The sequence below is a fragment of the Bombus bifarius genome, unplaced genomic scaffold (assembly GCF_011952205.1).
Source record: "Bombus bifarius isolate JDL3187 unplaced genomic scaffold, Bbif_JDL3187 scf7180000007978, whole genome shotgun sequence".
NCBI classification, from domain to species: Eukaryota; Metazoa; Arthropoda; class Insecta; order Hymenoptera; family Apidae; genus Bombus; species Bombus bifarius.
Window position 1 is genome coordinate 3,365,311 of NW_022884363.1, and position 17,265 is coordinate 3,382,575.

General features: G+C 41.7%; 1 protein-coding gene across 4 annotated transcripts in view; it reads right to left on the reverse strand.

Annotated features, from left to right (window-relative positions):
• The window catches only part of LOC117204525 (3-phosphoinositide-dependent protein kinase 1), a 407,721-nt gene that overhangs the window by 131,005 nt on the left and 259,451 nt on the right, over window positions 1-17,265 (reverse strand). For 2 of the 4 annotated variants that reach the window (XM_033442017.1, XM_033442018.1), the window contains one exon: window positions 3,417-3,464. The exons of the other annotated variants lie outside the window; for them this stretch is intronic. In XM_033442017.1, coding sequence (XP_033297908.1) covers window positions 3,417-3,464 — 48 coding nt within the window. The remainder of the gene's footprint in view (window positions 1-3,416; window positions 3,465-17,265) is intronic. 4 annotated transcript variants of the gene reach the window in all.

A 17,265-nucleotide genomic window follows, 5' to 3' on the forward strand; every position in this document is an offset into this window, starting at 1 on the left:
AGTCTTACGATATTAAATTTAAGATATCTCTTAAACTATTCATTTTTCAAATCAAGTACCTGTATACTCTTCTGTAGAGAATTAAAAACTGCATCGAATAGCGTCTAAAAATGTATCCTACTATTTAGAAAAACAAAGACCACACTCAAGTCTCGGAAATGCGACCACCTAGATATGATCTGCGACCGTCGTCAGATGTTCCTCACGAAATAAGACAAGTTCTATCTGAAACGCCTCCTCCGAATAATGTATAGTTTGTATTTTACGAGATTATTTATTGTAATTTCATGTTATTTTTATACCATATTATTTTATATTTAGATATTCGGTAAAAATTCGGTAAAATTTAAATTGTGAAATATAAAGCTATTAAGATCTGGACTTCGATTAATGAAAAACTTCTTTTCGATTGTTATCGAGTAGTTAATTGTTTGTGACAAGAACATTTAAACAGATTCATGAAGGTCTCCAACGAAGATTCACATAACTTATTGCTTGCTGATGAATATGTCAATTTTTATCATTTGAACAGGTATGTAGCCACTGTCGTAAAACGGTATTTGTTCGGAAAGGTTTCTGGGTAAATTAATGTATTACCTGTGTTAATCGGATTTAACGGAGACGTCTAATGGAACTTGTTGTAGCAGGTAGAAAATGAAGTAAGGTAATGGAAGGTCATTAGAAATGCGATGTATGCATTTGAAACTCGTGAGAAATTGAGCATCATTGTTCAAAGAAATAAAGATGCGAAAAATAGGTTATAGAAAGAAACATAATGAGTTTACAGAAAAAAAATTTCGATTGATTGTGCTTTAATAAAAATTATAAAATTCTGGTATAAGAAGGACGTAGATACAGCTGCGGAGTGGGGGTAATGACCGCATGTGGTGACGCCTTACGAACAGGTCAAAAATTGAAATTGCGTCTTAAAACTGCTAGCACCTACACTATCTCAGCAGTAGCTTTTTAAATTAATGCAGTACGATGATTTTTTGTTAAATCTAAGGTATCTTGACGAGATATTAACAAATATCATAATCAATTCTGTAAAAAATAATATTCAAGCCCAAAATTTTCAATTTCATAATTTTATATTTTGTATATTATGAATTGTAGCAAATTGCTCTTCGTTTTCTATCTTGTAGCGACATTTTCAGGTTGAAGATTCTAAAAAATTATAAGGATACGGATCGGTATGTCGAAAAGAGCATCTAATAACGGTATATTTATTTTAACGGAAAGCAACAATTGATATTTGACACTGGTGTATCAAAAACAAAGACTATATATTCTACCTGTATATCGTCAACACTGTTATAAAACATTGCGAGGACAAAAAAAGTGTGAAGTAAAACAAATGAAAAAGATCATTTAGTTTAAACGATGAACGAACAAGTCAGTGGAGTGAGCCACTATAGTGGCGCGTCGTAATATAAGATGACATTCGCATCGTACCTAAGAGGTTAAGGAACAATTTTCTACTTAATTTCCCGCCCTTGAGTCGACGCTTCGAAATCTATGTAGCTGTATTATATGTCTCTGGCGTGGAAATGGGACAAGGAGGGGAGGAGCGCGAGAGCAGGGGGTTGAAATACGAGAAACGTATCGCGTCTTCGTATGCCGTCGACGTGGTTCCACGTGGCTGAAAGAGAAGTTGCGAGCGCGAGGGCTGTGCACGGAGCGTAAAGGGAGCCGGTCCCGGTGCAACAAGTACGCAATTCAGGAAAGTTGCGCCGCGTCGATAAGGCAATTATTCGGTTGCGCCGCCTCGCAAGAACAATGCCTTTTGTCGGATGAGGCAACAACGGGTTTATGGAAGACGGGCAACGGGGAGAAGACCGTCTTTATGCGAAACGTAGCTAGATACCGGTATATCGAGAGGCGGAGGAGCTTTCTTCAGCCGGTGGCCGCCATTTGTCGACGCTACACCAGCCGAGTTTGGCGCAACATTTTTGTCGCAGTCGCATGCAATTCAATTTACCTCCCTTTCTCTTGAATAACTTTGAATAGCACACTGATATTACATAACGTGAATTTTGGTAATTCTGTGAGGCAATTCTGTCGATCGAGAAGCTCGTTAAGCATCGTACATTTTCGTTGACTTTCCCATTTTAATGTCATTTTATAATTAGACGCGAGGACTTCAATATGACGTAATTGGAAAGACTCAAGGGTCCTTTAAATATAACTAATTAAAAGGACTAAGTGTTTATTTTGAGAGAAATTGTGCGAGGTTTCTAGAAATCTTTGTTCGAACGAATTGATAAAATGCTTAAAACGAGGTCATGAATGTAAAAAGTTAACTTATGGGTGGCACCTATTTTTAAGGAGAACGATAATTCGTGGTAATTTATTAGGAACTGTTGGTATTTCTTTCACAAATTGTTGTTCAATTTCGTGTCAACGCTATAAAGTTATAATTTGGAATTCTCTGTAGATGATGTATTCCTCTTGTTCGAAGAACTCCCCTCCCCTCCATCCTGTTGTTTCTGTTTGATGTTGGATTTATCATTCATGAATCAGTCGATACACGATTTTATCGGTGTCACGGTGTTGTTTAACAGGAAACGGAAATTTAACTTTCGACTCTCGTCGACTCGTGTCCAGATTAAATTTGTTTACAAAATAAGCCGTGATAAACATTAGAGTTTCGCGAACACGGTTTATCGAGTTCAATTATTCGTTCGCTATAATTAGGGAAAACAGTGGAATAATATTTACTCGGTAATAACAGGAACGTTTTAAAATAACTACCGCTGATGTGATGTTGGAGAATTACGATTACAACGCTAGTCTTCCGTCAGACTAAACTTTAGTCACTAAACGAGAAAAAACAAACGATCTTCAGACTTTTATGTTTCTAACTGTAGCAGTTGAACTTCAAATATGTAGGTTATCGAGAGGCCTGCTCTTTGTCGCGTGCTCGCCAACAAAATCACTGATGCGTGATAAATACATTAAAAAATAATTTATGTGATAGAAATTCCCGAATTCTTTCTCTATAAGGTGCTATTAATTTTTTTAATAATTTTATGTTCGTATAAAAAAACACCTTATCGCCGTCGCCTTATTCGTGCAATAAGCTCGTAGACTTTGTAGAATTTGCAAAAATCACTTAGTAAAATCTTGGAGGACGAGGTAAAGAATAAACGCGATACCTTGGAATTTGTCCTCTTGGCGACACGTGCGTTCATTTTGCGGCTTTCGAGAAGCCACGTTTTTCAATATCGACGCACACGATTGTACAATAAAGGTAAATAAGTAATCCCTATACAGTCTGCTCGAGCAAACGTGACTAGTTTTCTCGCGTTCGCTCTTTTGTCTAGCACGTTTGCCCGAACCGATCCTCGGGAAAACGTTCGACATTTACCTCGGAAGGGACAACGCGGAAATAAAGTAGCCTGGGCTCTACTTACGATCACGGAATTACATGCAACGCTAGAATCGCTGTCCGCGTCGGAATCCTGAAAGGAAGAACAGAAGAACGTGATAAATTAGATATTACTGTGTTAGGAAAGAAAGGAAAGGAAATTGAAAGAAAATCGAACAGAGATTCTGATTGAGAAGCGTGAACGAATTCTGTTTATTTGGGGTTAGTCGATGAACTTACGCTGTGGTTTATGATTGTGGTTTAAGTGGGAGATGGTGAAACTTACCTTTCGTTTAAGAAAATTCATTATAGCTTCGAAGAGACCATAGCGGTAAATTTAAGTGTGAATGGTAGAACGGGTATATTTTAACTAGGATCTTCATTACCAAATAACTTAACAAATACAGTAGGCTAAAATCAAGGGACTTAATCTAAGTCCATCACTTCTAAAGATTCCTATCTTATCATGCGTAAACGTAGTAGAAGTCTTATTAAATAAAGTTATCATAGAAATTGAAGTAGTGGGCTTTGTGACGCGCTACTGTTTCAAGACAATAAAAAGTGATGAAAATTTGCTTTTGCCCTGACCATAGTAGTCTACACTGTAAATACCTATCCTTTCAGCAAAGCGTTTAGTCGTATTCCATCGAGTCGCAACTAGACACCCGCGGAGGATCCGTGAGTGCGTGCAAATAAGGATCGCGGCGGACGCAAGCGCGGCGCAATTCGACGCAACTGAACGCGATTCAAAGTGGTAAGGAATGGCCTGGAATGTATTTTCGGTGCGGCTGTGTGGGCAGATAATAAGGCGAGGCAACGCGCAATAAACGGATTTACGGTGGTTCGCGGAACGCTAAGATTTCGGGAACCGATTTCGCGGACCGGTTCGCGGATCTCAAACAGGAACGGCTTGGACAAATCGGCTCGAAATCGTTCCCAGCTTCGTTGAAATGGTCTGAAACTTCTTGAATAACGTGTCAATGACTCAATGGTGTAAGCATCGAGGAAGAAAATAAGGCGTTGGAGCCATTTACAAAACGTTTTTCTGTTAGAGATCGGTATTTATTTCTTCTGTTTTTCTGGATACAATTTTCAAAAGATTTCATTTTATCCGTAGCTACAATTCCACGGAAAAGACAAGATTTTTTCAAGGAATAACTGCCGCTTTTGCGACGCGGTAAAATGTGGCCGCGTCTAAAAATTGATTTGCATCGGCAAACGATGTGGCCGCGCGCGTTTAACCGCCCGCCGTGTGGCTTTCGTAAATCACCGCGCGAATGACTTCCCGGAAAAAATTGGCCGCTCGTTTGTCGGACGCGAGATTGCGTAAATTGAGTGGCTCTCGATGAACGCCACTCTAAAGTCTTGACCTCGTTGTAAAAGATCGCACCGCTTTCGGGGAACACGAATTCGCGGAAAGAAAACACAACTGTGCGCGTTTTCCTCTGATTTTAGACACCTTCCCGACCTCGGTTCGATGTATATCCGAAACTTCCTCGTTTGCTTACTCTCCACGTCTGTGTTTTCACTGCTTGACCCTCTTTACATTCCAAACATATAACTTTTAAGGCTACGAGCTGATGACGTAATTCTTAGAAATCTAATTACAGTGTTATCACGGTACATTAAACGACAGAGGTGAATTTACTTATTCCGTAGGCGAAAGCTCGAGAAACTTTCGTATTCAAAAAAGAAAAATTTCTCGTTAGTTCTTTGTCTCAGATCACGCGTTACTTTCTTTTTTTTTCTTTTTTTTTTATTTGGAAGAATTTTACAATCAATTCTCATTGAGAATTATAAGTAAATCATTCTGGCGTGATACTATAACTTGAATAATAAGTGTTTATCGTACGTTTGATTCTACGCGTTACTGTTTCAAATTTTTTCGAATCTGAAGAACGATAGGTGAATCGCTCATCCCTATTTACGAGACTATGTTTACGAGACTCTATTCGTCAGCCATTGTCGTGAAAAAAGTTTGAAACGAGACCTGGCGTGTTCCTCGAATGCGACACGGACACCGATTCCTAGATGTACCCTTGCGCGTTATCTTTCGCAACTGGTTTCACTTATGCAAATAATTCTACGGTAGAGAAGCGGGTTGCGAACGTGTCGAGGATCCGATTGCAAGAAAATTAATTATCGCTGCCGGCTTTATCCGATGATCGGCTCCGTCGATAGATTTATTCGTCCTCGAGCGGAGAAAATAGGTGTTTATTTTACGAGTTGCAAACACGGGCGCCACGGCGGCGAATTTTTCGACGGTTGCAATTTACCGGATGACAAACGACTCGTGGAAGACTCGTTCATTCCTTTGCATTTTTAATGATTCTGCAGAAGCATTGTTACTTTAATGTTACAACGAAAAACGTCTAGTGTACATCGGTGGAAGAAGAAGTTGCAGCCATTTCTTCGAAAACTATCAATCTTCTCGAGCGAAAGCTGAAACAATGGCAAGAATCGCGGACGATAAATCAATCTTATCGAAAACAAATTCTACTAGAAACGAAAGCTGCTACACGTTATTGAAGTCGACTTCGGTTCTACGGATAAAACAATTTTGCAACTCATCAACGGCACTTCGAGCCGCGGTATTGGCCAGCGGTAGAACAGAACTTCGGTAACGACGTTGCACCAGAAAATATCAGGCCACGATAAAAATGCAGAAAACGCGCAAAAGAATCGACCTCGTTAGAACTACTCGCTATCCAAAGCAACCGAAGAAAGAAAGATGGATACCTTAATTACCATACGGTTCATTAAAATTCGCAACAAACACAAAACATTCTACAAGCGTCGCGATAATAAATCAATCTTGATACACATCAAATACTAGAAAAAATTAAACACGAGCTTAACGACGAACCAGAGTTCGATGAATTCTCCACTAATCTTGGCTGCTAATGAAACCATCCTACGAAGAAACCCGATGATCTATGCGGTAGATTCTGGAGAACCTTAGCGAATACACGTAAACGCCTCTGGAGGGAGCTAACAACGCACGTGCGCGCGCGGTGGAGAAAGCGGACACGGTCGAAATAAAGATCGAGGCCCGCGGATCCGGATAATCGGATGAAGCCGTCTGGCCGTGCTCGGAGGCCGGCGCGGCGGTGGAGACGTGATGGATGAAAGGTGTTCCACTTATGTGGATTCCGTTGCGCGGGATGATGAATGAACCGCGGCAGCCGGAGGCACTCGAATTTCAGCATCGGACCACGAGCAAAGAGCAAAGAGAGCGTGGATCTACGAGACAACGACCGCCGTGATTTCCAGCAAAGACCAGAACGGAGAACAGCTTTCTGCGTGTTGGTCAGGATCAACTTCTAACTGAACAGACACGTTTTGATAGGTAAAGGGGAGAAAAAGCGATGGACTATTTTTACCCAGACATTTAGAAATTTGGCAAAATTAATTTCCGATCTGCTAATGGAAATTCCGCGGTTCAATAATTTGTCGTTTCAATGGATGATGTGTTAGTTTGAATGTTAGTCAATTTTGAAAGAACCTATGCAGATAAATATAAATAGTTTCGACAGAGAGGTTTGTGAAAGGTTCTGACGAAAGTGACGAATTGTTAGTACACCAAGTACGAGATCGAAATTAATCAACTCACGCAATTTCATTTCCAAGATTCGATGTACCAACGTTCCTCGGAGGGCCAACTTTGTTGTCACGAGTCGCACTTCAACTGAAAGCTGTCGCAAAAAGTATTTGATTATATGTTATCGTTATACAAAGACAACAAAGTCGCGAAACAACGATAGAAGAACGATGCTCATTCATTTACAATCGCTACGCTTTACGAAAACTCGCGTCTAATCTTCGAGTAAATGCAATTACGCAGCCAACCCCTATTCCTCGTTAGAATCCCACCCCGAATAATCAACGAAAAATCGCAACAGACTACGTTCAGCCTACGTATCCATCATCGCCATAGTGACTAGTTTGTGTGCAGTAAATTATTTTCCGCAATCGTCGAATCTATTTCGACGAAAACTACCCTCGCGTGAGGTTTCGCTGCGCGAAAACGATCCGTCAAATTATTCGCCACAACGAACGGATCGCTACGGTGTCTAACAGTATCCTTCCTTTGATGGCGAAGGAACTACGAGCAAGGCTTCCCCATTATTGCCGGAAATTCAGCATTGGCTTGACAGATTGGTTGTTCACGCAACTTAGCATAGCTGAGGTGTACTACAGGCTGCGGAACATGTCGTCGCGACCCGCTAAGGTTTCAGTATTATTGGCTAACCGATAGGTTACCGTGTCAATCTGTCTAGACTGACGCGTGTCGCGTGATCGATAACCAACTGCTCGCACTAGTCCGCCTTGGATCAACTTCATGACGAGGAAAAAAAATCTTGGGGCCGAAGATTCTGCGGATTATGTTTAGCATTCTCGATTCTTAAATCGAAATAAAAATGTCTACCTACTGTTTGAAGTAAATTGTGGAGCAACGTTTAGAATCGAAGGACTGAGGTTGATCGGGTACTCCTGATCATTGTCTTATTATGTTTTTGGATAGGTAGAATTCAAAAGTACATTGATTTATTTTATGCTAATGGCAATTTTTGCCAGCATTAATACTTCAAGACGGACAAAGTTTATTTTCGACTGGTTCTTTGTAAAACGCCAGAACAATGAAGGCCAAACATGTTGTTTTCCATCCTCTGTTTGCTGCAATGACGCACGTCGGTAAAGACACTTCGGAGAAACGCGAGATGAAACGCGTTTGGAACTTTGAAACACTAAGATCAAACGAGTCGCAGCGACAATGTTGCTTTCACCTTGGCGAATGAAACAAACGTCGATTCTTAGCGCGAGGAAAAGTCTTTAACGATACAAAAGGAGAAACCGATGGAAATACTTAACAGAGAAGATATTATTTGAAACTTATGATTCAGTTAGAGCTTTTAGGGATGATTTACGAGCGAGGCATTTAAATTACGCCGTCCATTTCCGACAGTAAACGAAAAAGGGGCGGATATATTTCAGGCGATAAGGCAGAAAATTTTATCATAGTTGGCCAGATTATCGGCCAGTCATACGCAGGGCGAAGATTGAAAAACATTTAACTGGCCGAACGAGACGGAGATAAGTTTAAATACCGACGAGCATGCTATTCAAACAGAAGGCAATGTCGGCAGGCGCAAATGCCTCGTTAAACATTTTTGACAAGCCAGCTATCGGTCCGCTTAAAGTATACCCAAATATTTTAGACACACTTAAGCGCGTCAAAATATCAAGAAATGAACGCGTCACAACGTACTCGATATTCAAGAATATTCCGTAAACGAGCAGACGAGGTGAAAACACGACAGAAGGGGTCGTGGATGGTGTGCCAAAAATAGAAAGCCGAGATTTTTGCTCGATTCGTGGCCCGGTCGCGAAAACAAACATCCGTGTACGAGCACGTTAAAAAGAGACGAAAAGGAACCGTTAGAGCAGATGTAAAAAAGAAAAAGAAATATAGAAAACAAGGAAAAGCGAATGTGGAAAAATACAAAGAAATCGAGAGATTTAAGTTCAGAGAACTGGAGGAACGTTAAGAGGCGACGCGTCGTGTTTTTTTTTCTACCAGTTTTTCCGGATAGAACGTGGTCCTTGACGGGATCGTTGACTGAGAGTCATTGGAACGATACATCACATGGTTGGAAAGCCACCGATGACGTAATTCATAAATATTCCCCGATAATTGGCATCCTCCATTGGGATCCGCTTTCTCCCCTCTGACCGCGTCCGGCGTCCGGGAAGCGCTTAAGAGATTAAACCGGACGGTTCAAAGTTCTTGTCTCCGTGTAAACACTTTAATGGAGGCCAGAAGCGGGTGTGCACCTGTTGCGTCGACCGCCGTGACCGAAAAATATTTCAAGCCCATCGGCCGTCCTACCGCCTCGCACGGAGTCTTGCTTTTTACCGTGGCTGGCTATCTGTTCGGTCTGTCGGTAAAATTTTCTCGAAATCGCATGTTCGCTTCGGTTGCAGCACACCCTTCGAATATCTTTTTACGGGGTTGCACCGAAAGATACAGAAATTCGTGGTGATCGCGGATAAAGAGGTGGAAAATAAAGTCACAAAGGAAGCTATAAATTCACGTGTTTCCCACATTCGTCGTAGTACGGGGAATTCGGTAATCCAGAGATATCGATTTCTCGAATCACAGCTAATTCCTAGATAGATTCGTAGATAGAGATATCAAATGTCTCTTATTTTCAGCACGATTGCGGTAATCGACGTTTCGAGTCGTAAATAATTCATGTGACATCGATTACTTTCGAGGAAGCGTCCAAGGAGCAGAATTTCTGGCGATTCTCATCGACGATGTTCGATCGCGCCGTAAATTTCCTCGTTATTAGCTTTCATTATCTACTGCGCGAGATCTCCGATGTTTATTCGCCAGGATATTTGAAGAGCGAGGAAAAAGGAGGGAACGCAGATGTCCGATCCGTGTGTACATATATCCGATCGCGCGACAAAATTGTAAACGCAGAAATTATGCAAACGGAGAGGCAGATAATTCTCGTATATTTATAGACGTAATTACACGAAGTGCTTTTTCCCCTCTGGCGGAATAATTTACGATGATTCTTGTGAAACCGCGATCCGCGGTCAAACGTAAATCACGCTCTTTTCGATCCGTCCTTTGTTCGTTGCGGCCGCCGTTATGTATATTTCTTCTACGGTAACAATGCGAATGATGCAGCAATAACTGTAGATATATTATTTATCACTAGCATCTTGCTTATGAATAATTACGTAATTAATTAGCCGTAATACGAACGAGGTACATAATTTCAATGGTCAAAGCGGAAAACGCATGCGTAATTCGCCATCTTCCGGAACCAGCAAAACCGTTCTCCTTCGAGAAATGAATTGCACCTTCGAGAAATGGTAAAGTAGAAACGAAACGGTGAGAGAAAATAAAAAAAAATGCGGGGGGAGGGGAATCGCAAAGGATGAAAAAAGCGATTCGCGTTGTCACGTGAAGAACAACAACGCGAGAGTTTGGCGATGATGTAACCGCGAGCATTTCTCGATTCTCGAGCTAATCGCTTTTTCGACATTCGTCGTTCTAGTAATTGGAGGCATTAGCCCGGCTGATAAATCGATCAGTCACCGTGCAAAAACAAAAACAACCGAGACTTTCAGATTAGAAGCGAATATTTGAAAGGAGAATCATGATCTAAATTTGTTGCGACGATCGAGTTGTTTTCGGACTAAGAAATGTTATGCCAGTGGGCTTACCAACGTCACGGTCGAGGATTGATCTTCGATCCAACAAGAAAACTGTCAGAGATGTATGAAAACATAGGAAGAAGAGAAGTGAAAATTAAGAGGGATCCAACGATTATTTCGAAATGATAAATCATCCAACAACGAAACCGGTTCCGGTCGATTTATTGACGATTACAATACGGTATTTCCAATCAATGAATTTCAGAGTACGGTGAATCGTAATCTCGTAGACAAATCATCTGCGTTGCATGCCCAACTCCTGATTTTGATACTTCATGGAACGCGTTGCACGTTCCTCGTGTGCATGTCGTATCGTGTGCTTGTTGATACCTAAGTGTTAATCGCAGATTGTGGTTACTAGCGTTTAGTAGGATGACTCTGGAACTTTTGACAAGTCCCTGAAAAATTATCCACAGTCAAGTATTTTTATTTGTAGCTCATAGACTAGAGAAATTTATATACTGTTGCACAATGATGACTAAGATTTGATCCAGAGCATTGGTTTATCGCGTTTCAAGGTAATTTCTTTGAAAGCGTATGACAACAATCTGAATCTGGAATCTCACGACGATTTCAATCTCCTTTTCTGCCAGTCATCGTAATTTAACGTAGTAATTTCGTCGCTATGCGTATAGATAAGACGAACATAGTGGTCTTGCTGGTTACGACTTTGCTGATATTCCGCTACAGCTATCGATAGAGAGCGAACGTCATGGCAAACGTTGATGACAAACGCTCATCGTCGAGCGGCAATTATCGTGCAAAATCGCTCGGGAAATTAATTTCGTTGAAGCCGTTCGTGCTCGTGCCTCTCGATAATACATCAACTAATAGACCAACAAAGCCGCTATCGCCGCGAGATATCGCTGGCCATGATCGTCATGAAAAGTGACGTGTCGGGATCAACGCGATAAGATCTTTATTGTTCGACGACCACCGGTGCACTTTGCCCGATACCAGCCAGTTAGAAAGCACCGTATAAAATGCGAGATTAAAGTGTTTTGATCGCGACGCGTGCTACGCAAATATTCGCGCAAATATTTTGACCACTGAGTCAACTACTGAGACCCTTCTTCTTTCTTCTGTCTCTCAGCTTTGACCCTATATTTCATAAATATGATGTTTCGCGCGGATTCCGTATTTTTTCACCTGATCTCTATTGACTCGATTTATCATACCGATATAATTCATGTCGCGATACGATCGATCTTATCCACTCTATTTATATCGATAAGATGCGTTTGTTTTGCGCGTAAAAGTACCTAAAGTCGTATATTTTTGTTTCGATTAGCAGGTCTAGAGACGCAGTAGGATTCTTTGTTTCAGAACCCGGCGATATTTCCGATATCATTATTAAAATATGCCTGAAAATATTCAAGACGTTCGTAGCCTGATTTGCAATTCACGCGTCATCGAAATAATATCCGAGGATTCGTGACGCGATCAACGACGAACGTCAACGGAACTTAATTACTTATGATTCCTTTCGATTAACATCTGGATTACGGAATTTTCCAATAGGACGTCAAGCCGATGATCCCAGAATGATATTCCTCCATTGGTAGCAGTTGTCGTCGGGTGTGCAGGATTAGTACAACCAACGAACGAACCACCATAGGTAACAATCGATGGAATATGACGCAAACCTTTGTACGGCTTTCAGTTGGAAAATCTTCCGGAAGTTCTGTTATAAACGATCGAGCGACATTTCGAGACTTCGGCTAGAAAGAAATCTATTATGTATGAACGATTTCAAAGAATTAATTAGTAACGAATTCCACGATAATTTATGCAAACGTATTCCGGGACCGAAGTTGGCCATGCTTCTGCTATGCAACATTCCTGCATAATGATATCCAGAAAAGCAGAACCGATTGACGCTTATTACATAACGTTCAACTGGAATTCCGGATCGCAACAAGTAGCGTGATAGCGCGACTGTTAAATCGGCAAATTAACTTGAAACGCACGCGCGATTTCTGTAATCGAACATCGCGTTCTTCGACTTTAAATATTCACAGAAATTACAGAATTCCATTACTCGAATATCCAAATGTTATTAAATTTCCTTTCTTCTTTTACCAATTAATCGAGACCTCGATCTTAGCAGCAAAACAACAACATCGAAGACTCGAAAAGCGGGAAACGCGCGTACGCGTAAAAGTTACTAGCCGTAAATTTCCGCAATTGTTTTTACAGAGCAGCGTTTGCGGGTTGCCGAGGATCGACAGACAGGTCGATCGTTCGCGCTATTGGCTCGTTTCAGTCGGCCATTCGGGGATTCGACTCGTTTAATTTCAGGACCGAGTTCGCGGCTCGTTAGCACGCCCGGAAAATCTGCAAACAACCACGCTGGAACTTTTCAGCCGCGATTAATTCTCTGGAACCCGACTCTTCCACTTTCTTGCTCTCCTTTTACGATGTATCGATCGCTGACACCGCGAGAAACGTCTGCCACTGAAACTCTTCTTGGTGGACCTTCCGAGTCATTTTATTCGACCAACTTCTCTTCCTTCTATAAAACTCTGCTAAACGAATAGATCGGACGTATACGATTGGATATCGATGCGTTAATGAGATCGATCGTTGATTTTAAATGATAACTCCGACATAGCTAACTGCTGACGCTCTGTTGATATATAAACGAAGTTCCATTATTTCACCGTGGAACCGATAAGGATGGAATCGGTGGTAGATTACAGAACTGGATAAATGTTTACCGATGTTTGTCTACACGACACTGTTAAGAAACAATTTTATTGACAAATTACTGACATTCCTCTGTACAAATAAGATTCGGTAAACAAGTAACAAATAACAAAGGAATTTAATATGAATGTAAATATTTTCTGTTTCAATTTTCAACCCATCTCACTATTCCCATTCAGCCAAAGTTTAAAGTAGAAGTAGACGAACAATTTCCACTCCGTTTTCTCCTTGATTCTCGACCACCGTTCTACTCCAGGGGACGACGAGTAAACATCTACACCGGTGCGCTAACAAACGTTAAATTCTCCACGGAAAACGGTAATTTGGAATCGACTGGCGCATAGGAACCAACGAGGCGAAAAATTAGATCGAAGGCTAAAGAGTGGGTAATTTTCATAGATTTTCACGGTGAATCCTCCGGTGCTATTTTGCCTCTCGCAAACATGTCTTGCAGCATGAGTAGCGTTCACGGCGACATCCATTATAAAATAATCTAGCCAACCGGTCGCCGTGTAATGCCTGCCCTAAACGCCATGAAAAATGAGTTACGACAAGAGAATTGTGTAAGCTTGCAATTATGTAAATAGACTAACGAGGACAGAGATATGCGCGCCCTCTTCCACTCTTTTATCGGACCTCCCGCGTTTTTCTCGCTTTCTTCCTCGTCGTTTCTGATCCCCTGATGCATTTTTACGCGTGGTGCGTATCGTCGTTAAAATAGTAGAGAAAGAGTGAGATTTATGGGGGCGTATAAGCAACAACCGGGAGCCGTAGGTGACGTAGACCGTAGAAGGTTGAAAGAGCATTGAGAGACAATAAGGTTGGCTGCGAGTAGGTGGCCAAGCGAGAAGACGTAGGCGACTACTAAAGCAAGGACGTTTCTAACTATTGCGGTTTCGTTGCTAGATTGTCGTATGTACGTACGTATGTTCTACGCGTTAGGTGTATAATATAGGATAGTGTAGAATACTCGGTTTTATCGTCGAAGAATAGATTTGTTCAGTGACGCAAAGCACGATACTTGGAAACAATCGTTTCAAATTCCTGTCTTTGTCCTATCGTAGAAATCAGAGACTCTATTTTAAACTTTTCGTGAAATTGTCTATCGAAAGTATGTTAATATCCGGCATTGGACAATTTCTATCATTCCTATTCTCGTTGACGTTCTCGGTCAAACTTCATCAGCAACGTTCTAACATCTACAATTCTACGTGTCTTTCAATAGCATTTGGATAATCATTTACGTAATCGTTCTCGGCCACAAGTCTTTCATAGCTTAACTTCATCGAGAAACGACGAGTTTCGAAGTGAGTTGACCGCCACTTGTCGAACATTCGTCGAGTACGTGAATCGAGCATCGGTGAACTATGAGTCGAAGTTCGGAGACCGGAATCACGAAAATCCAACGGAGTTTGGATGACGGTAAGTCGAATATCGGTGAGGCTGACATCCGGTGCCAAGTTCGTTCGACGATCGGATCGAAGAGAATCCGATCGGGCGTCGCTGTCAGAATCCGATCGCATTTGCATACAATCGACCGTTATCCGGCTGCTGGCAGGCCAACTAATTTGCATGGTACGTCGCGCTATCGTCACCGTGGCGTGTTGATGACCGATGGAATGCGCGCTCTTGGAAAACGTTGTTCTCTGGAAAAACGGCGCCCACGCTCGATCTCCACGCATCGTGCTGTGTGACTCGATCAGCCACTGTTTTTCTGGTAGTTTTTCGAGCTCGTTGCATATTCAAAATCAATTGGCAATTCAAGGTCGACCACGAATGAAGCCAAAACAGTGTTTTGCATTCTTCGTCCTTAAAACAAAATCATATGGCGAAGTAAAGATAAGGGGCAAGGTGACAGAGTGTGCAGTTAAATGATATTGCAGAATTTTCCCCTCCATGGGCTCGAGTGGTCGATTGGTTTTACACGCACGTTTGTTCGTGGAAACATGGATGCAACGAGAATAGAAGTTTTATTTTCGACGATAACGGTGCGTTTATTTCTGTCCGGGAATAATAATGATTAACGAGCGGAATTACTCGGCCAATTTTCTGAATTAATAGCTCGTAATTTATTTTATTTTTAAATTCATAATAAACAACGTCGCGTATAAGCTCGCCTCGTTTCGTTCTGGATCCATGTAACTTGCAACTTTCTTCCACACTCGAAAGAGCAACCGGTTTATCCAGTCCGTCGAAAAAGGTTGAAAGGAATATTTAGCTTCAACGAGAACTTCGCATTCCACGAGATTCAAAAGTATTGGATATTTCTGACTACGAGTCGTGTATATCGGGCGTCGTGTTCGCAGTGCCTTTCACGAAACGTGAACCATCGAACGGGAAACGATATTATTGTTCGGTAATTAAGAATAGAAACCGGTGAAATTCGTTCGAGATGCCGTTTAATCGACGTCGGATCGACGATTAACCGCGGTTTCGTTTCGGTCGCGAACGATTGGAAACCAAGTGGAGAAATTCGCGACGAAACTGGAGTAACGCTTGCTCGTGCTCGCTCTTGTGTTCGCGCGCGCGCGCCTGTAAATACGTAGAGAAGTGAAAGTAGAAATGCGCGGGTCTATAGAAAGTGACATTATGCAGTTATGCGGGAACGAATACAAATCATAAAAGTAAACGAAGCCCGCAATCGCGTTTCGCGTGGTTTCCCATTCTATAAACAAAACACGAAACGACTGCTTAGCTTTGGGTTAATCTTATCAGCCGGAACGTCTCAGTACCGTGCGTACGCGTTGATAACGTATCATTCGCTCGTTTATATGCACTTGGGTTGACAAAAATGAGTGAGAACGCGTTCGCTATTCAGCTGGATCATCCTGGAAAACCTGGTTGTTGTTGTTTGCGTTCGTTCGAGACACTAGACAATAAAGAAGAAAAAGAAAAGCCAGAAAATGAATTCGCGAGATAAACGAATCAGAATGGCTGTGACATCGATAGCGTGATAATTTCAAACGATCTCGACAATAATTCCGTATCGAGCATCTCTAATACCATTTACCTCGACCATCGACTATGGAGGAGAACTTTGGAAGAAAGTTTCGCGAGCGCAAGTTTCCCTATTTTCATTCCATTCATCCTCTTTCCCTGCCATTTCTCTGTCCCTCGCCATCCATTTTTCTTTCTCTGCTGAAATTATTCGGTCATTCGTCCCATCTTTTCGCAATGCCCGTGTTTTCCCACTTTCGTGAATGCACCTCACGCGATTCTCTAATTTTTCCTCGATCATCCCTGCCATTTTCTCGTCGTACGATCGCTACGAGAATCCACCGCTCCTTTTTAGTGGATCTTGTGTCCAATTGGAAATCATTTCTCCGGAGAAGCATGTCGAGGAAGGTCGATCGTAGAAAGTAGAAGATTTACAGAATGCGTAAAGGAATTTGATTTCTAGGAAGGGACGATCGATGGTCGAAAATTTGATCGGGAGTCGAAGAAACGAAGTTAGACCTTCCTGAAAAGGTCTAGATTCGTTTTGGAGTCGGTGAACCAAACTGAGTCTTCCGCCCTTGCAATCAAGTTTGCACGACGTTACAGGATATGCATGAGATTTTCCAATATTTTATTTCGTTTATCGGTCCCGTGGGCGCAAAGATTGCGTTTGTTGCATTGCTTGAACGTCGCCCCTTCGCCTGGACGATGTAAACGAAATTATCAAGAATTCTATGGAATCAAGGACTTTGCGCAAGCAATACACGAACGTTTACCGATACGTTACGATTGAAATATACCAGAACACGCGAATAGGAAAACCATCGTGAGTGAAATATCTCTTTACGAAGACTAATTGTCGATGCCAGTTTTTGTAATGCCTGGTCGATATCTATAACAATGAATAAAGCTATCGAGCCGAGAGATCGCCTCGAGCGATAAAACGGTAAAAACCCGCGCTCATTTTAATTTTCAACGACGCGGCGTACCAATAATTCATTAATATCGATACT